Source organism: Anser brachyrhynchus (assembly GCF_964034855.1).
Source record: "Anser brachyrhynchus genome assembly, chromosome: 25".
Classification (NCBI taxonomy): Eukaryota; Metazoa; Chordata; class Aves; order Anseriformes; family Anatidae; genus Anser; species Anser brachyrhynchus.
The window spans coordinates 4,076,716-4,098,982 of record NC_137718.1 but is presented as its reverse complement, the minus strand read 5'-3'; the positions used below and the strand labels follow the sequence as shown (position 1 = coordinate 4,098,982).

General features: G+C 44.5%; 2 protein-coding genes and 1 long non-coding RNA gene across 5 annotated transcripts in view; 1 reads left to right on the top strand and 2 right to left on the bottom strand.

Annotated features, from left to right (window-relative positions):
- Positions 1 to 20: 20 nt before the first annotated feature.
- Positions 21 to 15,382, bottom strand: CRTAM (cytotoxic and regulatory T cell molecule). Of its 2 annotated transcripts, XM_080568077.1 has the most exons (13): positions 14,588 to 15,380; positions 11,395 to 11,541; positions 8,620 to 8,772; positions 8,261 to 8,392; positions 5,163 to 5,333; positions 4,497 to 4,568; positions 4,266 to 4,331; positions 3,933 to 4,040; positions 3,098 to 3,169; positions 2,513 to 2,617; positions 1,965 to 2,108; positions 1,491 to 1,574; positions 21 to 1,035 (listed from the first exon to the last, which is right to left on the bottom strand). In XM_080568077.1, the coding sequence occupies exons 1-13, from the start codon at positions 14,634 to 14,636 to the stop codon at positions 905 to 907; spliced, it is 1,434 nt and encodes a 477-aa protein (XP_080424203.1). In that variant the 5' UTR covers positions 14,637 to 15,380; the 3' UTR covers positions 21 to 904. The 2 variants fall into 2 exon arrangements, with proteins under 2 accessions (XP_080424203.1, XP_080424204.1); XM_080568078.1 differs by lacking the exon at positions 4,497 to 4,568 and having other exon boundaries at positions 14,588 to 15,382.
- The window catches only part of LOC308182836, a 77,646-nt gene continuing 60,731 nt past the window's right edge, over positions 5,353 to 22,267 (top strand). Inside the window, exon 1 of the long non-coding RNA XR_013942116.1 lies at positions 5,353 to 6,940. This is a non-coding gene — a long non-coding RNA (uncharacterized lncRNA). The remainder of the gene's footprint in view (positions 6,941 to 22,267) is intronic.
- Positions 16,296 to 22,267, bottom strand: part of UBASH3B (ubiquitin associated and SH3 domain containing B) — a 73,539-nt gene continuing 67,567 nt past the window's right edge. For both annotated transcript variants that reach the window (XM_080568074.1, XM_080568073.1), the window contains exon 14: positions 16,296 to 21,492. In XM_080568074.1, coding sequence (XP_080424200.1) covers positions 21,355 to 21,492 — 138 coding nt within the window. In that variant the 3' untranslated portion in view covers positions 16,296 to 21,354. The remainder of the gene's footprint in view (positions 21,493 to 22,267) is intronic.

The following is a 22,267-nucleotide window of genomic DNA, read 5'->3' as shown; positions in this document are numbered from 1 at the left end:
TAAAAATGAAACTATCTCTAGCAGTCGTTTCAAGAGCGTTTATTTAATCCAGTATTCACAAACACTTTTCAGTGTTTTTCCTCACTTGTGATGAGAAATAATCATCTCTCACAAAAAAAATAAATACAGCTTTCTTCTGTAGAGGAATGTAAATTTCCTTTATTTCTGAAAGTTGATTTTATCGTACAGAACCCCAGCATGTGGCTCCTGCAAAAGAAAAGATTCCTGGTGGTGGCATCGCGGGGCTCTGCAGATGAAATGTCGTGGCGATTCTCGCAGCTTGCCCCCTCACAGGCAAGTGCCTTCCTCCCTGGGTTTGGGGTGTCCCAGCTGTAACACTGTCCTTCCTCTTCACCTTTGCCAACCCCTTGTTTTAAGACTTTCAACGGGGACAACTGTTTTGTTTAACGCCTTAGACATCAGGATCCTTTCCTGCTTGGTTAGATACAGCTGGATGGCCAGGTCTGGATGTCAGAATGAGTTCGTAGAAGTCCCTGTTGGTTTGCATCTCCCAGGGTTTCCTCCTCAGTCCCGTGCTTGCAGAGTGGCAGAAATGTTGCAGGAGTATCTCCATATCCTGTGGTCCTTGGGACTAATTGCAAGCTCCCTTGCAAGGACCCTAATAGCAATTAGGGTGGATTGATGACCCATAATTCTGGCAGTGGTCAGTTAAATCCTCTGAGAGCTACAGCTAAATCAGAGTGTTCATTGCTAATAGGTTGGTAGGAGCGCCAGTCCCATCTACCTGTCCGACTGTGTAGAGGAAAAGAGTCCAAACTGGCTCCGGGATTGAGGGTAGTTGCTTGTACTTCTGCTCCCTGACATCGTACTGATTTGTAAATGCTCTAAGATAAATATCAGAAAACAGTGGTGTTTCTGTATGTTTGCCAGAAGGACCACGTTGCTATACATCTGTTTCCTTTCCACATGTAAACAGTTTCTCAGCTATTGTGATGTTTTTCTCTCCTGGGTTCTTCTGTGGTTTTTCCGCATATCCTTCTGTTACGTATTGCACGTTGGACTTCTGATTGACAACTGAAAGATAAATACGCATTTATTACTGATTTTATAAAGGGGGAAGTACCTGCCCGAAATACATGTTATTTCATCGTGTTATAAAACAATGAACGAGCCAGCATACTCAGGACTGTTTAACAATAGTTGAATTCCCCGTATAAACCACTCATCATGTTTTTAATGGCATTTCAGTAGATTGGATTTAGAAACTAGATAAAACCATTGTGATTATCCAGTCTGAACTATCAAATGAAAAGCTGTGATTTTCATTTTGTACAGTTCAGCATCACAGCTGAAGCTATGATATCTGTGGTAGACCTCAGGGGTTGAAAGGCTTGGTTTTACAGTATTCAGGTTTAGAATGTACAATTTGCAAGTATCTCTGTACAAAAAGGTGGACAGTGATTTGCTTCTGCAGTGGTCAGTAGCAATGCTCTGACAGAAATTAATTTATGTTGGTTGGAGCTTTTTACCTTGTTCGTTCTTCTCATGGCCTGGACTTTCTTCATTAGATTTGGATTTATAACTCTCCAGCGTCTGCTCTGAATTATCATTTTCTGTGCGGAAAACAAATATAATTAAATATTGAGATTTCTTTCCATGACTCTTCCTCACTCCCTGCCTTGAGCATAACAATCCTAGTATTTTGTAACTAGTCTTTCAAAGAGAAGTTAGAAAATGAGAGTGCAATCGTCCTGCTCATTCACAAGAGAGATGCTTAAGAAAACAATTTGGCTGAGTTATGTGACAACTTGTGTCGCCTGAAGCTTGGCCCCAGGCCATCATCAGTTGCAGGGACTCTTCAGCAGCTGTTTGCACCAAGCCGCAGTCACTGTAGAAGGGTGTTTAACCAGAGGGCTGGAGGAGCAGTGTCCTGTCTGCTCCTAACAGCCCCCCCCCAAAAAACTAACAGCGTTAGCAGTTACTCGAACTGTGCCATCACTCACCTCTCTTCCACACTCCATGAGCTTTTTTCAGCTTCCTCATAAAAAGCACGACAATGATGAGCAACATGAAAATCAGAACAGCCACCAAGCTTGGCAGCAGGAGATCTTTTTCCTTTTGGATGCCTTCGGATATCAGATCTTGCTCTGTAAAAGAGGCAGATGTATGTTTGTGTTGTTAAATAGCTTCCTGGGAGTTTGTGGTAATTAAAGCAAGAATGACGTATCATGGACAAGGCCAGATGAACATGGGGGGAGTGCAGATTTCACCTTACTGGACTGAGCTTTAAGATACGAGGTTAATTTTTTTCTAGTTGTATAAACAAGCAAAACTGTTTGAAGTCAGAGGATTTGGCAAAATGTAGCTTTTTTCTAGATGGTAAAAATGGTTGTGTTTCTGTGGTCTTTCCTCAAGATTGCAAGTCAGCTTTACCCCAGTGTACTGACACTGGGCTTGGAGGTGGATACCTGGGCAGAGAGAGTCAGCTCGATGTTAGAAAGCTTGTGGCATGTTTGGAAGTTGTCACTGAAGAGTATTCAGGAGTTCTTACCAAAGGTGATGATGGAAATCTGAGTCACATTTTCACTTGGGGGTGAGGCTTCTGTCCTGGGAAGTTCTTCTTCTGTGACTGTGCCATTGAATGCTGTGTCAGTGCCTGGAGAAAGAAAAAGAAAAGTGTTTCTCTGAAGGGTGAAGGGATTCTTGATAAATCCTTATTTTTCCAGCAGCTTTGAAGGCCAGGGCATCTGGTAATGCAACAGAAAGAGACTTCTGGAGCCCTTGACTTAAAGCGCCGTGCTCACTTCCTTAACACTGTATTTCTTTGAATATAAAGACCACTTAAGCTTTATGAACATAAAATCTTTGGAGTGCTTTACTGAATAGCTCCAATTTAAAGACTAATAAAAAGGAGCGTGAGCCCTGAATCTTTGTTATTGTTTTAGGCCTTCCCTGCCCCTTAGTTTGCTTGCAAACACAAGAATATGCAGCTATCCTTTTTCTTAAAGCAGATTTTTTCTTGTATTCATCTCAGATTATCTTCTGCTGTTCTCCTAGCTCTCAGAGGTGCAGTCACCCAGTGTGAGAATCACCGTCCTGTGGACATCACCACCCCACGTCTGACGCTGTAACGTACCGTTTGGGACACGGTGGCGCGGGGTACCGGACAGTTCTTCCTCTCCTGCTGCAGCCGATGTTGCTTCGGGCCCTGCAGAAGCAGAGAGGTGAGCTCTGACTTTCTTACACACACGGATAATATAATATGTCTTTGTATAATTTACTGTGATTTGTAAAACCAGAAGGATAAGGCATGCAGTATCTGCCAAAACTTTACATTCATAAGAGGTTTTCTTCCTTATCAGTTATGTAAGCACATCGTGCTGAAAGAGTTATGCTCCCTCTCAATGTTAATAGAGCTGATTATCAACAGGATGTAGCCATTCTGTGAAGTTTGCAAACACTGATACAGCGCTTTTAAACAAATATAAACAAAGGGTTCATGCCTTTCTAAAACAGTCAGTTGACTTTTCACTGCTTGCCTTATAACACTAAGCAGGTGCCCACTTTGGTGGGTTTTGGTCAACCAGTTTGCATAGTGGAGATTTTTATTCTTCTGCTGGAAACAGTTCTCCAGTACAATCAATTCAATTTGCAGCCATTTATATGCACTGTTAATCTTTGTTGCACAGTGCCACCTAGTGCAGCCATCCAGAGAAATCCCAGCTTCAGCTCATGCCGTGCGTTTCTGACACATCACGAGAACGGTTGGCCAGTCTGGCTGCTGCCAACACTGATGTAATTCTTCTGCATCTAACGAGAGAGTTTGTCTGCTTTTATGGCTGTAAAACAGAGGCTCTCCTCACAGGCAAGAAATGCTGTGTTTTATGTTGTGTGCGAGATGGTATATAATGACATTCCTGGTGGCATTTCTGTCCTGGTTTGATAAATTCATGTGAAAAGTCCAAACTTACAAGTAGATGTGACAGCTGGTTGGAGGTTTTGCTGGGTTGTAGTTGATGCTGAGCTGAGAACTGCTGGATTCTCTGGTACTGCGGAAGGGATGGTTGGCTGGTTGGAGCCTGGAGGAAAATCCCCAAACACAAGATAAACATCACATGTCACATGTTTGCTCTTGAGCCCAATCCCAAACGAAAACTGCTGTGGTGTTCTTCATGCCTGGGCCGTTTGGGTCCCCTATCTTGAGCTGTGGTTAGATTTACAGTCCTCCCTTCCCACCTTCAGTTTCCCTGTCTGACTATGTTTAGCACCGTGAAATGAGTAAAAAATGAAAGTAAAACTCATACCATTATGTTGTGGGTAGCTTGGAGAGAAGTCTGTGCTGTCGTCCAGATCTGACTCTGTTGCGGTCACTGGGGGGAAAAAAAAACACAGCAGTTCTGAATGCTGAGCAAAATCTTCCTCAGTGCTGTTCTTTTGCAGCCCAAGCTCTACATAAAGACACTGCACAGCATTTTCTGTGACAGATGCTGTGTTTATCTGACCTGTGTATTAATTAGAGGAAGACAAGTTAATACCTGTAGACTGCTCATACTCAGAGACATGTGTAAGCACCTCTTGTGCAGTTGATGCAGGATATGTGTTTGTCACTGAAAAAAAACCAACAGTACAACTTTCAGAGCATTTTATAAGCATTTGTAGAACCAAGCAATCTAATGAAGACTGAAGTAAGAATAATTAGACCCATCCTAAAGACAAGTAAATGGGCAGAAGGCAAACTGCTCTGAGAATTAAAAGCAGCGTCAGTGTTAATTCGCAATGTTTACACCCTGCTAGTTTTCCATGCGGATGTATCTAAAACACAGAGGACACGGGAAGCTCAGAGCTTTTTGAGAACATACACCTTGCATTATCTTTAAAGCTCTAGGGCAAACACTACCAGAATTCTAGCAGCAGCACTGGGGAACTTAGCCCTGCTGCTCGTCTGAGCTGCTATGGCTTAATTTTGATGAATTTTAAGGTAGGTAGGAAGCAGAAAAAAAAAAAAAAAAAAAGCAAACGTAATCAACAACAAAACCATAAAATCTTAGTCTGGAGTTCCTCATTTGCCCCAGATAGCCCTCTCATGTAAAAATAGATTTCACACACGGGGCAGTAGAGCACAGCGTTCAGCTTTGCATGCGTGTCTGCATAACCACTTGCGTGCTAAAATACCATTGCTGCTGCTCAGAGCGCCGCAGTACCTGTCCCAGGGAGGTCCTCAAAGCGGAAAGGCACAGCCAGCTTCTCTTCTTTTAATGCTTTGTGGTGAACGAGGCAGCTGGCTGTTGAATTGGGCCCGTAGGCGAGGACTGTCAGCGTGCTGGTTGTGGTCCATTTCTCCCCATTGGCTTCTAACTTGTGCGTGGTGTCACCTATACGCCCGTTGGAAGAACACATTTAAGTGCTTTCTAGTCAAGAGCAATTTAATGAAAAACCTTCCAGGCACAATCTGCATTACTTTGCTCTGCTAGAGCGGCGCACGATTGCTGTGCCCAAGTGGTTCATTGTGTAAATGGATTTACACGGGAGCCCAAAGACAGCAAGGTCACATTTTCTTCCTCAGCAGTTGTTTAAGTGCAGCCCTCACCGCGCCTCCTGTGCTTAACCCTAAGACTCTGCTCCATTTCGTGACTCATGGGGGGAAGTTCCTCTGCAGCAGTGCTCACACACCCTGGAGGACTGCAGTGGGATGTCCCGACACCCACCAGCACTTCTGGTCCTTACTGAACAGAACAAATTGCTTAGCTGGGGCCAGAACCCTCAGAGGCAAGGTTTGCAGCATGACCGAGGGCTAAAAAAGTTCTGATTCTGCTTAGCGATAGTCTGAGGGCACTGAATTTGTGTCTCAATAGCTGTGCATTCGTTACCCTAAGCATATGAAGTTGTGAAGTTTTTATTGACGTGCAATATTTATGTTAGTAATAAGCATCGATACAACTCCATTAAACCCTGTACGAGTCCTCCATCATCCCTACAGTACAGGTTTGACTTCCCGTTTTACAGCTGGGGGACACGAAGATTAATTGCTGTGCCATAACGAATTAGAGAGAGTCGTGTGACGTGTCTGATGCACTTCCCAGTCCTCTAGGTAACACGGCTTCTACTCACTAATACTGTACGGAACGATAAAGATGTATTTCGTGTGACACAGAGAGCCGTGTTCGAATAGCTCTGGTGGAGAGGGAGGTTTTTTCAGATGTTTACCTTAAATGCCCACAGCGGCACAATAATCTCAACTGGCTGCTTCTACTGTAGAGGCTCTCTGGAAACAAACTGATGCTTTCTCGTGACCTGTTACCTTGGTAACATCCTTGTTTCTTAAATGAAAGAAATTCCTTGTTTCCAAATTAGCCTTTACAGATAATTTATTGTATCATAGACCAGTATTTCTTAGCACTCTTTTCCATCCCTAGTGGGGTCACATGAGAACTCAGAAGGATCTCACAGTGTTTTTGCTAGAAAGGAAATAATCTTTAATTGTCAGCAACAGCTCAGTAATTACAGCTGGTTTGCCCCTGCTGAGCCCTGGTGGAACTGAGGTGCTGCCAGTAATTAAAATGTATTAGCTATTTTCTGATTAGTATAAATATTTGCAGGAAGTGATTGAAGCTGAGAATCGAAGGGGGAGAGAAGGGTTAGTCAAAGGCAGTCACCTGCAAGAAAGGAAGGACACATGCAGAAAGTTTGAGAGTTGCTGAATTAGGACAGTTATTTTTTTCCTCTCAAACATTAATTTGCATCTGCTGCAAACAGGCTGGATGGTGAATCAGCACCTCTTCATGCAAATATCCCTTCATTTAACCAACCATAAATTAAACCAATCAAGCAAAGCTAGCACAGGCCCTTTGTTGCTTCATTAAGTTCCCAGGTAGCTGTGGGACACCAGGTGGAAGATGAGGTAGCTCTCGTTGCTGTGATGTGCTCTAATGCCTGCTGGGGGTCTGTGCTACGAATCTGAAGACCCAAGGAGGAGGCAAAGGTAAGTGTAGGTTTTTATTGAACTAGGTGGAGAAATGCTTGGTTGGCTTTGGATGATGCGTAAGGCATCTAGCGTCTGAGCTGTGTGTTGTGCTGTTACAAACAATACGCTTCACCAGCCTGGAACTGAGATCCTTTCAAGTTTAAGGACACCCCTCTTTTAGAACAACAGGAAGAGAATATATACAAGTTTAGAGCTGACACATTGCTTCCCCAAACTCTATCTGTCTTCACAGATGTTATTCCTCTAAGTCAGGCCTAGCCCTTCCCAAAGCACAAATGAAGTTGGAAAATCTGCTTTTTAAAAATCCATGTACTGCTCCAGAGCAGCCTTCCCCCCTGCAATCACAGGTAGTGCTGCCTTGGCTTTCACGTGGCTCACTTACCAGCCATGCCACTTCTCCTGAGAGCAATTTCTTTAAGCATGGGGTGTCATACAGCTGCATTAATGCCTGTATATCTGACAGCTTGGATTCCCCCTCCCCCCTTCTTTTCCTCCAGTCTTGATTTCTAGCTTTATTCAGGCCAACCGGCTTTTCTGCCGTTTTCTTGAGCTCTTAGTTAAAAAAAGCCATCTTGGGGGAAAAATATTACAGGCTAAGCTTTGAACATGTTGCTTGATGATGGAAAAATACAAACAAGTTTGTTAATATGTAAAAGAAAATACATTTGCATCTATGGGTATTTTCCTCACGTTGTCAGGGACATTTCCTCTGCAGTCTGCTACAGTTGCAGCTAATAAGGCGGTTATTATTAGAACGTGGTCTTTGAAGCAGCTATTTATATTGTACACAAGTTAAATTGAGCTACCTAGAGGCTCCGTTCCCCCTCGTTTGTGTCTACCTAGCTGTGTGCAGGTCTGTCACCGCTGCAGGGCTGTGTGGGCTGTGTTTCCTGAGCGCTGTTCTTGGTGTGCTAGTGAACTGCCTGGCTCTGAGCAGGTTAATGAGAGAGAGGCAGCGTGCGTGCCTGTGAGCTGCTCGGCACAGCTAAGGAAAACCTGTACCAAATACAAAATGGAAATTGTAATGGCTTTGCTAACTGACTGCATGCTTGGGCACGCAAATTGTGCCTCCGGAGTTTTGGTTTCATTTTATTTCGGTGGAATTTCATTCCAGATTCTCAAAGGGTTTTGGTGCCAGGTGCTGTTGTTCTCGCACCGAACGTGAGCGGATGAGATGAGCCATCTCCCCTGCACGAGCACCAGCATTTAGTGCTGGCTTTTCTCCAAACCTGTTCTGCCAGGGTACCATTTTTAGTCGTGTTCAAGACTGATAAGAAGAAATTGCTATAAACCAATTCCTGTTCCTTTAACACTTACCTGGAAGCTGTATCCCGTTATCCAACAGCCAGGTAATCTGGGGCCGGGGTTTACATCCTCGAGTAGAGCAAGACAGCGTAATGCCTCTTTCTGTGTCTTGGGATGCTTCCAGTACAGGTTTAGAAGGAGCAGCTGCAGCAAGAAGGTTTGGAATCAGTTGTAGTAACTCTTTCTGGTCAGTGTTACGAATGGCTGCATGCACTAATAACGCTACGCAGCATTGTTGGGTAGGGCTGAGCTAACACCGGGATTATATTGTGCTGAACACCGTACAGTTGTATGCTGAAATGCAGCCCTGGAGTTAAGGAGCTGGCTTTGTTGTTTTGCTCCTCCGGCCCAAAACAAGGATGGGAACTTACCCAGCACCTCAACAATCGTCGTCTTGATTTTGAACGGGGTGCCGTAGTAGAAGCATTTGTATACGCCTTCGTCGTGCACTGTTACGTTAGACAGTCGGATGGATAATTCATCTTTTGAATAATGGATAAGTTTGTACCTCTGATCTCTTAAAACTGTAAAGAAAACAAAACCCAGCATGCTATGTGTGTTGGTACATAAGAGGAAGACAGATAATCAAAGCAGTAGTGAGCGAGATCAGTTTTGTTTACAGCAGTTCTTTTTTTATTCGTCAACCCTTGACACAAGTGAGCAGTTGTAGCACAAAGCGTTTCTAGCTGGTGCTGCGCTAGCACAGAGGCAGCAGTAAACTGATGAATGGGGTGTGTGCTGCCGACAGGGAAAACATTTTTTTTTTAAACTCTGTAAAGAATTTCAGTTTGGCAAATGAAAAAATTTCTTCCAATTGGCATGTAAGTAGAGAGCAGGCCTTGGCTCTGACCTCTGCTTCTCTTTGATTTTATGCAAGTAATTTCCCCTATTTGCCTCCGTTTCCCCTCCACCAAAAGGAGTCACCACATTATTCAGTGTCTGGATAACAACAGGAGATGTTTAGATTTGTATCCATAGTAAGAAACAGCGTTTCTGAGGTTTTTGTAGTTCAAGAAGGGGTAACACAGAGGTGCAAGTGATTTTGCCCAAATCACAGAACTGAATGGTCAAACCCTCTTGTTTTGTTCCTTTTTTGTTTCTTTTTCACTAACTCCTCTCCATCAACTTAGAGCTGCTTCCGAACCACTGCAAAACAAGGTCTTCATCCTGTGTTCCCAGGTATTACACCAATTTGGGTTCCTTAAATATTTAGACAAATACAAGCAAACACTGGGGTACAAGGACCTGATCTGTGGTCAGAACAGCAGCATGACCCATGAATATAGAACCTAGAGCAAAGGTGCGTGAATCGGTGACCGCTTTCCCTTCCCCATTCCTCAACCCTTTATTCGGCCTTGAAAAAAATCACTTCCCTCTTTGGGTGTGTGTTATAATGTATACATGAACGTCTATGGTCAGCCCACACCTCTTTATTTACTGCTTATTAATTGGCTGTTTCTTTTCTCCTATCCTTGTCTAATTAGCTAATTTTAATGAGACTGTCACCTAGACGTGCTGTGCTGTATAGTCCTCCTTCTCTCGACTTTCTGGTGTTGGCTTCATTCCTCCTGTGGGAATTTGGGGACAAGCCAGCAAGTCACGTGGACTCCTCCCACAATCACAGCACAGAAAGTAGTGTTCTGCCTCTTGAATTGAACTGAAACTGGGGTTGTGGATCAGTCATTAGAGAGAAAAAGATCTCAAATAATGTCTTTGTTTTTTAGCAGAGGTCTTTTAAAAGTATAGAGTTGGGAGAATATCACAGCAGTACTATAATTTACGGTAATGATTAAATATTAAAGGATTTTGAAAATACCATGATGTAAAACTTATACACAATGGGAGAGGAGGGAACTGATTCACGACGTGGCTTTTGGAGAAGCAACGTGACAAAGGTTCACAGTGATGATTCAAAATAAAAACTGAAAATGTCTATACCCAGCATGAAGCTTGGTTCCTGTCTAAAAGAGGACAGTTTTCCTTTGTGAAAGGAAAGCACTGACTTGTCAAGGATCCAAATGCTTTGCAGACTCTTACCCTTGTGGTGGTGATATCATGCATCTTACTGAGAGATAACCATGGGATACTGATGCTATGGGCTGAATCCTCAGGTAATTTAAGGCAGGTACTGGTTTTGTCCACTCAGCTTAGAGTCTGCACTATAGATACTAGTGGATACGTTCCTTCCCTAACCTTAATAAATTGCTGTGTCAGCTCAACAAAACTTCAAGCATCAAAAGGGCTAGGCCCATTAAAAGAAGGAGATACTTAAAACTGGTATTGGAGATAATTGGTGGCGAGGGGAATTCATCCTTGGGCTTGGTTCTTGGGTGAAAGACCTGACTAATGGGCCGCAACAGGAGTGAGGAGCCCCTGCCGTAGCCTGCTGTGATTCCTGGAAGCTTGGATATCAGCACAAAGCAGATTATGGAAAATACCACCAATAAGTATTCCTTATTTATTATTTAGAAATGTTCATGATACTTGTGGGAAATGCTCAGGGGCTGGTTTGGTGCAGATAATAGGACCCTGTGGCCGGGATTCCCAGAGTAACCAAAGAGGATGCTTGGCTCCTGCACAGTTTCAATGGGAATTGGGTTCCTGTTATCTGGATAAATCCCTGAAGGCTTTAACGAGCATGGATGCTGACTAGGTACTGTACAAATGGGGAATACTAAGGCAGGCCTCATCTTGCAGAGCTGTCAAATTTGGATGAGAGAAAGATTTAGAAGGCACAGGGAGTGGAAGGGAACACAGTAATTGTAACTCTGGCTCTGTCAGCACGTAGTAAAAACCTCATCTCTGTTGTAAACGTTTCCCCTTGATGCGCTACATCTAGTGCCCCCAGTGAGGGGAAGAGCACCCAGAGCTTTCAGGCAGGTCCCCATCCTGTCTCTTCTGTAAGGCAGGAGTGGGATTTGTGCTGGTGGTAAAAGCAGTTCATTGCTAAAAGCCGTAGTGCCAGACCACTCATGTGGGGGTTTCCATTTCATGAACTTCCTGCCAGAAAGGGGCTGAAGGTGAAACCATCTCAAGCGGTCGGGTAGCAGGTGAGTCAAACTGGCCCCGGGTGGGAGCTGGAAAGCCCACTCCTAACTGACCCTCCGCTCCCCGCGGAAAGTGCCGCGTTCGGTTTTCACACTTACCCCGCTGGGCGTCAAGAAAAATTGCAAACCCACGAGGGTTTAGCCACTGCCTGACAGAGCTGTCGTCACCGCTGAGGGTGCAGCTGAGATTTAGGTCCTCTCCTTCCTGCAGAGTTACAGTTTCACTGCCAGCTTCTGCAAAATCCCCTGCCAGACAAGAGAGGAAAAAAACAACCATTAAAATGCGATGCGAAGCAAAGCGACAACACTTTGCACTGAGCAATGTGTCAACTTTCCTTTTCTCAAGGATGTAAAGGTTTTTCTAGATGGGGAAAATTGCCAGTATAATTGTACTGATTTAATTAAGTCATAGTGACTGTGGTGACCTACCTAATAACTAGGTAAGGCTTGTGCCAACAGTTTGTGACCTCTACTGCCAGTGCAGCCAGATGCAGTTTTTCAATGTTATTCCACGTGAGTCAATGAAGAATTGATAGCACACCCGATTAACGCACATGTTCTCCCTGTAAAAATTAAATTTTATTCCATATTCCTTTCTGGAGCCATTGAACCTGATTTGCAAGGGTGTGCAATGGAATGGTAGCTGTGAATGATTGGTATCTCTGAAAATGGGGCTTTTTTTATTTGAGTGCAATGCTGCAGCTGCTTTGACCTGGCTTTGAAACTTCTTTTGCAGGCAGGATACACAGACCCAGCCTGGCACAGGTTACTGAAATGAAATTTCACTTACTCCTCCCAGGTGATTTTGCAGACGGGCAGTAAAGTGCGTTTTTCTCTCCAGACATTCTGAGATACATAATACACTTTGTGAAAATATTTGATGACCTGGAATGAATTGCCTTCTGCAGAAAAAGCATGCCCTGGAGAAATTACTAAGAGCAGTGCCCTGGTCAGAGTTAAGTAAATAGGCAGTAAGAGGGTTTTATTTTTCATTCCTGTTTTGTGTGTTTTGATTTTATTTCTCAGGTAGCTGACCGCTGCAAGTTCCTGCTGCGTACATGAGCGCTGCAGTCTGGGGAAGTGAATCTTTCTGGGCTTCAGGAAAGCTTTTCCTTTTCTTAAAAACATTTTAAAATATAACAGAAAAGAAGCTATTTTAGGGCATTCTTGCCGGACCTGATTTTTTCTACTAAAATCAGAGGAAGGACTTGTCTTCCTCTAAAAAATAGTGGCTACCCATGGGTATTTATTGCTGTTATTCACCTTTCCCTTGAGTACATGGGACAGCGTAGCCACCTTCACCGAGCAGTTAGATTTGGGGGGAAGGAAATCAAACTGAAAATGGCAGAAAAATTATGGTCTAGGAATAGATTTCTCCTTTTCAAGGCTTTCCCCCTATCTCTTATTCAAGTGTCTCTGACTTGTGTATATATATATATTTTTTTGATTCTACCTCTGCTTCTCTGCTGGTTTCTCAGGGTTCGTGCGAGTTGAGGGAGCTTGCAGAGGAGTGGTAGCAAAAGGGGGGGGTTTCCTTGTGTAGGTTCCGCTTGTGAAGGCCTGTGTCACAGGAGCATGCTGGTAAAGCAGCAGAGAGGGCCTTGCCTGTGGTTTTTCACCGTGTCTGCGTGGGGGCTGCTTCCTGCCGCTCGCAGCAGCGCGGGGTCTGTAAGTCGCACCTTTTGAGGTGGGAGAGGCAGGGCAGAACAAGAAAAGGTGGTGGTGGTGGGGGGTGTTTCTTGCTATTTTTTTTTTTTAATCAGAAAAGAGCAGCCCCCAGAATGGAGCAAACATGTTATTTCCATGCGAGACCACGGCTTCGTGCAGACCATGAGTCACAGGAGAAATTTCTCTCCCTTATGGGGGGCAGCTTGACGTGGCTGTGGTCTTTGAGCCTCTGCACCCACCTCAGTGCAAGACGAGGGGGCGCCTGCTCCAAGGGGCAGTGGTTCTCGTAATGTGTGGATCCCAGGTGCCCTGGGTGCCTGGAAAAATTGGTCTGCCGTCGAGTACAATGACACATCCACCTTCTTAGCAGGACAGGCTAACAGTTTCTTGTTACAAATTGCAAGATGCAACCGAGCAGAATGGTTTGAACCTCTGCTGTTATGTTAGCAGCCAGAAAACGCACAGAGAAGTTGTTGCACTGATGTGCGCTCACTCGGTCATTTCAGAATTGTCTTTAAAACTGGAGCCTAGAGACATCCTGTTTAATCAGTTATTTTTGACCTGTGGCCGCAGATATGTGGCGGTCTGGGCTGATTCTTGAGGTCCCGTGAAGGACAGCTGAGAGCAGCTAGCGTGGTTGTCACGCAGCGGTCTGTCTGGCAGTAGTGGGGAATTGGGGTTGGGCACCCAGAAAGAGTGGGAGCTGCTGCTTTGCAGCAAGTTCAAAGGGCACTGCAAGCACCGTTTCAGCTAGGATATAATTAACAACCTGTTAAGGCCTTAGGTCTGTTGAATATGAACAGTGATAAAATATCCTAAGCATGCTGTATTAAAAAATGTATTGTTGCTGTCTGGGCTCTTAGATTTGATGTGGCCTCTCTTAATGATACCTCGGGGTGTGAGATTATTGCCAAAGTGTCCCCAGTGGCACTGCTTTGGCTTCTGCTTTTGCATTTAAGAAGGGAGAGAGACTTTGACTTTGGCCAGCACCAGGCTCGTGCATGCAGATCTCCTGCAAAGGGCAGGAATGATGCTTCTGAGGATCTTGAGCTGTCGAAAGCTGTTTTGCCTCTTTCCTTACCTAAGTCTTTCCACATTTGACATGGTCAAATGTGAACCTCGCACTCTCTAGTGTATGAAAGAGGAGATTAGCAAAGCAGGTATAAGATGCATCCTCTAGCAGGAGTGAGGAGACCGAGCATTTAAAGTGCTTTTCATTTTCAGAGTACTTTGTGAGTGCTTTTTAAATTACCCTGGCTTGTTATATTAGCCTCTTTTTACAAAAATATGTGAACAAGGGCATATACAGATATCCAAGGCATGGAAAGTAAGCTGCACATATTTAAGGGAGGCTTTCAGGTTTTCAAGGCTTTGCCATCTCAGTGCGCTGCCAGCTGCTGGTAGGCGAATTGGTCTCATTGCTACAGGGTTTAGGATTCGGCTGGAATTCAGCACCCTGTCTGCTACGCCAGCTGGCTTTGGGAGCTGGGTGACAACACAGCATCGTCAGTGAGAAAACAACAGCAGAGCTGCCTTGCGTGGTGTGCTGCAGCTCTGGAAACCCAGTTCTCTAAGCTAGACCGTTGTAAAGGCAGGATCAGGTAAAAAAGACCAGACTGCTTACCTTGCATCAGGAGCAGAGCTGCGACGTGGAGCACCGTGGTGAAATTCATGTTGTGGCGGTGCGGGCTGCCTGCGCAGACTTCCTCTCCCTGGCGGGGCAGCCGAGCAGCAGGTCTCTTTTCAGCACGGGGGGAGCAGATTTACCATGACTTCATCACTGCCGGGGTCTCTGCCTCCTTTCCTTTTTTCTGTTGTTCCACTCTTCTTCTCCCCCCCCCCCCGCCCCCTTCTCACATGTTTCCTACGTGTTGGCGAAAGCTGAGAAATGGTTGACCTCACGGGTCCCTGAAATGAAGCTAGTGGGCGGCAGGAGTGGGGGCACTTCACCCTGCACCCCTCCATCTTGTTCAGCTTCTGTGCAGGGGAGAGGGGAAGAGAGGTATGCAGAGGTAAAGATTAAAAGAAACACGTGCCTGGGGTGATCCCAGAGGGGCACCGTGCAGGATTTAACTCCTGCCGGAGGGGAGGCACCCAGGAGGGCAGAGCATCTTTGGTGGGCGCTGCTGTAGTGCAGGAATTGCAAGGTTGCTTGAAAATCCAGCGGTGCAGATTAAATCACTGGAAAAACAGTCTCGAGTCACTCCATACCTTCTCCTCCCGTGTTTGCGGGATGTTTGCACTGCTCTGCTTGCAGGGAACAAGGAAGACGGGAAAGGTGATCTGCTGCGTGTGGTTTGTGGCTCTCTGGGGAGCGAAGAGCCTCGGGAGGTGACTTGCAGGTTACGCTGTTCCTCGCCGAGCATGGGGCAGGGCTGACTACATCAAGGGGGTCCCAGGGGACCGGTGGCAGAATCTGGGTTTCCCAAATTCCCTCGCAGGCCTGGTTCTTCCTCAAACAACCTGGGGCATAGCAAAACTCTTTCCTGGGCGTACGATGTCCGGTATCACCACAAGACTCGCCAAGCCTGGTGTTGGCAGAGCCTCTTTTCGCAATGCGTGTGCTCATTTCCAAAACGGCTTCAGCGCGTCTTCCTCTGGCAGTTTTCTGCAACTGCCCAGCATTTAGTGCAAAAGCCTAATTCCCTCAAAGTGAGCTGACTTTAATAAGATAGGAAATATGGTTTAAAACAGTATACATTTGCAGGACACAGGCTTGTGTGAACTGGACAAAATAGTTAATTATAAATACATTATGCATTCCATTTTTAATTCATTAGAACCTGTTTCCATTAAATTTTCAGGTGCGTGGAAGCGTCACTCCATTAGTGTATGCTTGATAAAATATATGGCTTTTATGTTAATCACGATATAATCAGTTTTACCAGAAAACAGCTGTAGGCCATAAAATTTACTGTAATTAGTTGGTTTGAAAGGAAAGGCTCTCACTAGCTGATTAAAAATTACTGGATTAAAAAATCCAGATCAAGGAAGTGGATGTGTATTGTAAAGGCAGATAATTATTTTGTTTAAAAGTTGTGCTTCTAGTGCCACGTATCTGAACCTGACAATAAAATAACTTTTGGGGAAAAGCCATGAAGCAGGAGAGATGACGCTGAAGCCATCTGCCTCCAGCCCAGAGCAAGAACCCTGGCCCTGTGCTGCGGGAGGAAACCAAGACTTGAGGGGGTTTTGTGCCATCTGCTGTCAAATAAATGAACTTCATCTTTAGTGAAGGGAGGAAAATGACTCGAGTTCCCTTCTCCTTGATGCTTCACCCCAGCAAAGTCCAACACACGTGAGAGGAAAACTTAAATAGGAAGGGCCAGGCGTGGGAGCATGACATCTTTATTAAATCATCTACGAGGCATTTTCGTCTGACTTCAGAGAAATCCATTTAATGTAATAAGCAAATTAAAACGCAATGGTTGTTTTAACAGTTGTTAGCACTTGAAGTTGAGATTAAAAACAACCAACCCCTCAAAATAAAAAAATACAGATGTCACAGGTAATTACAGCTATTTTTGGCAATACAATTATTGTTTTTTTAAACAGCAAACATTTTTCTCAAATAAATACAATCTGCTCACACTAAAAAAACATAATAAACAGAATGATACAATAGGTTTAAAATGGAAAAAACAAAGTATGCACTGATAACATCAAGTTTTAAGAACTGACCACAGAGAGAAACTTCAGAAAATACATTTCAATAGGAAGAAATAGAAAGGAACTGGCTGTGTATTTTGTTATGTTTTGTGTATGGTTCACGAATATTCCCCAGGGAATGAGTATTTGGGGAAGCGGTGAGAACTAAATAGCAATTTAGAGTGATGCAACCAATCACGCTTAATTTTTTTCATTCATTCACCGTTTTAAGCATGTTTGCTCCCACCATCTCTTCACACCTATTTTGAAGTTCAAATAATTTCCCCTATATTTAAGCACTTTTTTTGTTTAACTATTAAACTTTCCTTTCTAAGCAATAGTTTTCTTATGCAATTTCAACGTACTTTAAGTTGTGAAGCATTGCAAACAAATTTCCAGCTCTGGGTTTTAATGAGATTTATCTAATTATGGCCTAACTCAACTATTTAGCATCACTCTTTTTGAAATGAGCACGAATATAATCAGACTGTCTCACCCCGCTCTTATGCATTGCTCAAATCAGGACTGGGAGGGCTCAACCCCAAACTGGTGTAGGACTCCCCTGTATTCCTTGTGAAGTCAAAGGCAGGCGGGCTGGGGGGGGCAGCCTATGGCAGGACCAGGCTTTGTGGGGCTTCATCCCAAGCCTGGGGAAATCAGGAGAAATCTTCCTGTTTGTGTCCCTGGGCTCTGGGCCAGGTGTTCTTGAGGACCCAGAGGGAGAAGTCTCCAACCCCTTGGTCCCAGTGCAGCAGCGAAGTGGGAAGGCTAAGCGTGTTGCAGTGTCCCTGGCAGCCCCTTCCCCATCCTCTGGCCTCTTCTCCCCAAGAGCTGCAGTGAGTACACAGGGAACGATTACAATGCCAAAGTCCTTAAGATATTGTTGCCCTGGGGACTCAGGGCTGTGGATACGAAATAATATGCTGGGCAGTTGCATTCTAGCATCTCTTGTAGCCTCTTTGTTTTGCAGAATTATCTCTTGTTGCCTTCATGAAGAACAATTCCTGCAGAATTATTTAAACAACTGCTTATCTGGTGATGTAAGTTATCGCTTTCATAGTAACGTTGATACTAAAAGCTAACAACAGAGGAGAAAAGGAGGCTCTTAACATCAGCTGGCTGTTCTTTCCGACACTGTTCAGACTGACTGAAAAGGGAAATATTTTTTCCCCCTGAAGTGATGACCTGCATCCTCAGTTTACGTAAAGAGGCAAAGCTCTGATTTGAGTATACAGGCTCAATTTACACTTGCTGGGAACCTGGCCCTGCGCTCAGACTGTTTAAGCGTTTGGCTGTAGCTACCACTGCACAAAATATAGGGTGAATTCATGGAACTTTAGACCTGGGATCTGTATTAAGCTAGAAAGGTATCCACGAGCAGAGCTCAAGTCAGCAGGGTTGGGGCATGCTGCGGTCTCCTCCCAGCCACTTCAGCACAGGGAGATATCAAGGGCAGGGGTACAGGCCCTTTGCAAAGACTTGGTCAAATCTGAGCTTGTTTAAAATATGCCAGTTCTGCCCCTCTGGCTGCTGAGTGCCATCCCACCAGCAACTGATGTGCTAGCACTTTATTCATTTATTTTCCTAGTCCAACCTTTAAGTTACAGTCTATGGAAATATTGGAAGAACAGTTTATTCTTGGCAGGTTTTCAGCTTTATTCCTGAATTGGGAGAAGAGGGAAAATCTAGGAACTGCTGTTTCCCTTCTACACCCTAACTGAACTCCTAGGATCCAATGCAGCTCACAGTGATGGCAAGGAAAAGACTTGCACCCATTTCAGGCAGATCAAGTCTAACATTTTTCTGGGACAAAATGCCGAAGCGACGTTAAATATACATTAATGAGCAGCAGTGGAGTGGAAGTGAAGCAGCAACTGTTTTGTATTCTTAACATCTTAATTAAAAATTGAAAAGGAACATCTTTGTTACTTTTTCCCCTTACAGTAAGCCTTAGCAACGTGAGAACACTTAACACAAAACACCTACGAGAAATCCAAATGCTGGAAGAAAATAAAAATTTCTTTCTGAGACTTTTGACACCTGAAAAATCTAATGACACATAAGACTACAATTGTCAAAATACTTTCCCAAGCATCCAAAAATATAAATTTTTAAGAAGAGTATTTTAACATATTCTACCTTCTAAAACAGAACACTTTTTTTTTTTTCCTGTATTACTCATTATACGCAAAGATCAGCTAGTACGATATTCAAATTGTGCATTCAGGTTTTGTTCCCTCTCTGTTTCATGCTTCTGTCAAAATAAATTCTTTGTAATGTGGCTTAACTGTAATAGGACCTAAGTAGCCTGCACTGTTTTGTATAGGTGATATCTGGCATCCCAACTCGCATCTTGCTGACCCGTAGTATGAAACAAAACACCATCCAGAGAATCACACGTGCGTCGGTAACCAAATTAGTTCTTGTGTGATTGTCACCTATTTAGTTTTAAATAAACTTTTTGCAAATTTGCAGTGAGTAAGCATGGAGGAAAACAAGCCAGAAACGCTCTTCACAATGCCTGAACACAGCCAAGAACAGCTTAAATTATAGTTTAAGAACTAAAGTGACAGCAGCGTAACTGCACCGGAGCAGTTTCTGTCATCTCATAAGTTATCTCCCTGACTTTTTAGGATACATCCCTGGAATCATAATGCGCTTATGAGTGGCCTACTGAGCATTACGTAGTCATAAATGTATAAATAACGGACTACTGGTACGGATCGTGACCGTATTGCACAGGCTGAGCTCTCTGCCGACTCAAAACCTGTACAGCATTTGCTATACTTGCCCTGGCAAGCTCAAGATCAACTCGTTAAAGCAGCGACAGAGCTGAGCTGCAACCCGTTAAGGTCTCTTACAGCACAGCTGCAGGGGGTTTGACCTTATTTAGGAACGAGGGGTTGCAGTTTATGGCTCCTTACTTGTTCTGCCTGCTGAACGTGCAGCCCCATCTTAACCAACTGCAGGTAAGGCCAGTCCTGCCAAAGGCTCGATGGGGTAAAAGAAACTCACCCAAAATCAAACTTTGATCTTTCTGCGAATAATAGGCCTTTGTCAAAGCTGGCTGCTATAAACCTGTGTGCCATACAAACATTTTAAATAAAGATACTAATGCTTGCTGCAGAAGGAAACGTGGACAGAAGAAGGGAACTCTAGGATGCCAGAATCTTTTCTGGACTGCCTTTGCTGTTATTTCTGGGGGTATTCAGAATTATGCTCCAAACCAAGAAAGGAGTATGCCCAAATCCTCTTTTATCTCATTTATACACATTTTTGAGTACATTCTTGAACTTAGCCATACAAATGTCTGCAGGAAGTTTTTGATTCAGGGCAGAAGACTTAAGGTAATACTGTCTAAGAGAAACCTGCTCTGAAGCCAGTTCATCCTATAAACTCCCCTCTGTGGGGTATTTTGTGTTCTCCTCTGACGCAGCCGGTATTGGCGTCTTGCAGGAGCAGGCTGTTGTGCTAAGGGGCTTACTGCTCTGCCTGCCACAGCACGTCCTGTGATTTCACAGATTTTAGGTCCAGAGGGAAGCCCTTATCCCCAAAAACTAACCCTTCCCCACTGGATAAATAGCATCTCGGTAGGACAAAGCACGCTGCTCCTAAATTTCAGTGTACTGTTTTTTCAGCTCTGCTTTGTTTTTACGACAGATGGCACTTAGGAGTAAATGAAAGGAAGGCAAGCATGCAGCCTAGGCTGAATTTCAGTGCCGCCTTTTTGACCTCAGCGTTACCCACTTAAGAAAGCTGCCTGCTGCAGAACCTTATCAGGGCTGACAGAAAATCTCACGAGGAACAGAAAACCACCACCGTGTAAATGACCAGCACAAGAACTCAGTAGAAAAGGCAAAACCCCTTTTTCAGGGGGTATAAATGACACAGACACTTTAGGCTGGGTCTGTGCACAAGAGTGGATTTCAATAATTTAAATAAAAGGGGAATAAAAAACAAAACAGCCTTTCTAAATCCTCCAGGTTTGATTGGAATAGGCTTGTTTCATCTCCACTTAAGAGCAACAGCTCCCAGTCTTTGTTCACGATGGCGCTGTCTTTTGATGTGCAAGCTTCATCTGTAAGTGATGTGAAATTCAGATTTTTCTTCTGCTGCAGATCAGTGTCAGTCTTTGCATCCACAGTATGCAAACACCTAACCCAGGGCAGACACAGAGGAGAGGAACAATCTGATGCTGCCTGCAGAGGCAGTGCTGACCTCTCGTTTCCAGCTGGTGGTGGTAGGCTTTGTGAACGGTGCTGAGAACTTGGGGGTTGTGAGCGAGGAGGGTGTCAACACGTGGTCCTGAGCAAGCCTGCTAATGCCTTGCAAAAAATAGCAATGAAAAAAACCCAAACACATCCTGAATGCTCGCCTTTCACACAGTGCTAGCTGTTACTAACAGGGTGCAGAAGGCAGTAAATGTTACTGGTGTTAACAGAGCTCCATTCAAGGTGGGAAAATTTACCCGAGCAACTCACTAAACAGAGATTCCCTGCAGTGCAAGAGTTTCGATCTATATTTTAATATTTTTCCTCCCAATCAGTCCCTTTTGTATTTGCCTAGTTGTATATGAGAATTTTTGCGTGACTCTGGCCGTGTAAGAGATATGCTAGAAGAGCTGTTTGTGTGATCCACGTAACATAGTAGGACTACTTCTCCACTGTCAATAAACACAAGAACGAAGAGACATTCTCCGACGCTTAGGAAGGCCGTGGGTTCTCCTTGCTCGCGTGGCTTTGCCTATTCCTGTAGTAAGGTTTCTCTCCAGTTAAAGCCTCCAGTTGGTCCATGTGTGAGGGGGAGGATGGGGGGGTCTGTAAGCTGCCAAACACCTGTATCTCCGAGTTCTTCGCATGAACAAAACCCCAAGTAGGGAATCTGTGCGGAGAGATAAGGAAATAAAGGCAATAAGCAGGGATTGAGCTGCACAAGGAGCTCTCGTGCTCCTAAAGAGAGACTCTTGTCTCTCTCTCCCTCTCCCCAAAGCCCGTTTGCAGGAGATGATTGTAGGATTCTGGCGTGACAGACAGATTTCGTGCAGCATTGTACATGTAAAACACTGGGGAAGACGGGTGATGGTTTTGTAAGGTAGCTTAAATATGATCAGTTCAACCCAAAGGTGTTATGTTGGCTGGCGGGGACTCAAACCCCAAAGGCCAGCGCAGCTATGAAGGGGAAATATGGATGATACTGTGGCTCAGGGCTGCTCAGATCAGCTGTGAATATCCCAGAGAGTGTCTGCCAGGCTGGCAGGGGCCAAAGCCATCTCCTTATGCAGGGCTGGAGTAAAGGAATGAGGGCAGAAGACCCCATTATCATTTTTAGGCCTTTTTCCTGCCCATTAACAGCTGTTTAGAGTAGAACGAGAAAGGGAAGGGCTGTAGTAAGGAGAGGTTGGGGTGGTTTTAGTACTGGATGGCACTCGGGGTGTTTCTGTACAGCCTGGAGGCTTATAGCAGCGGCACTGCGTGGCAGCTGTAGGTGAGCATCGGATCCCCTGCTATCTGTTACAGAAGCGACACGTTCAGATAAGCCTCTTTAACTAATCCGCTTTCCTCTCGTGACTTCTGAAGTGCGTGAAACCCAGTAACGGGCTGAACGATCAGTGGAGAGGAACAAAGTGTCCTCTGCCTGGTTAAGCAGATTGCAAATT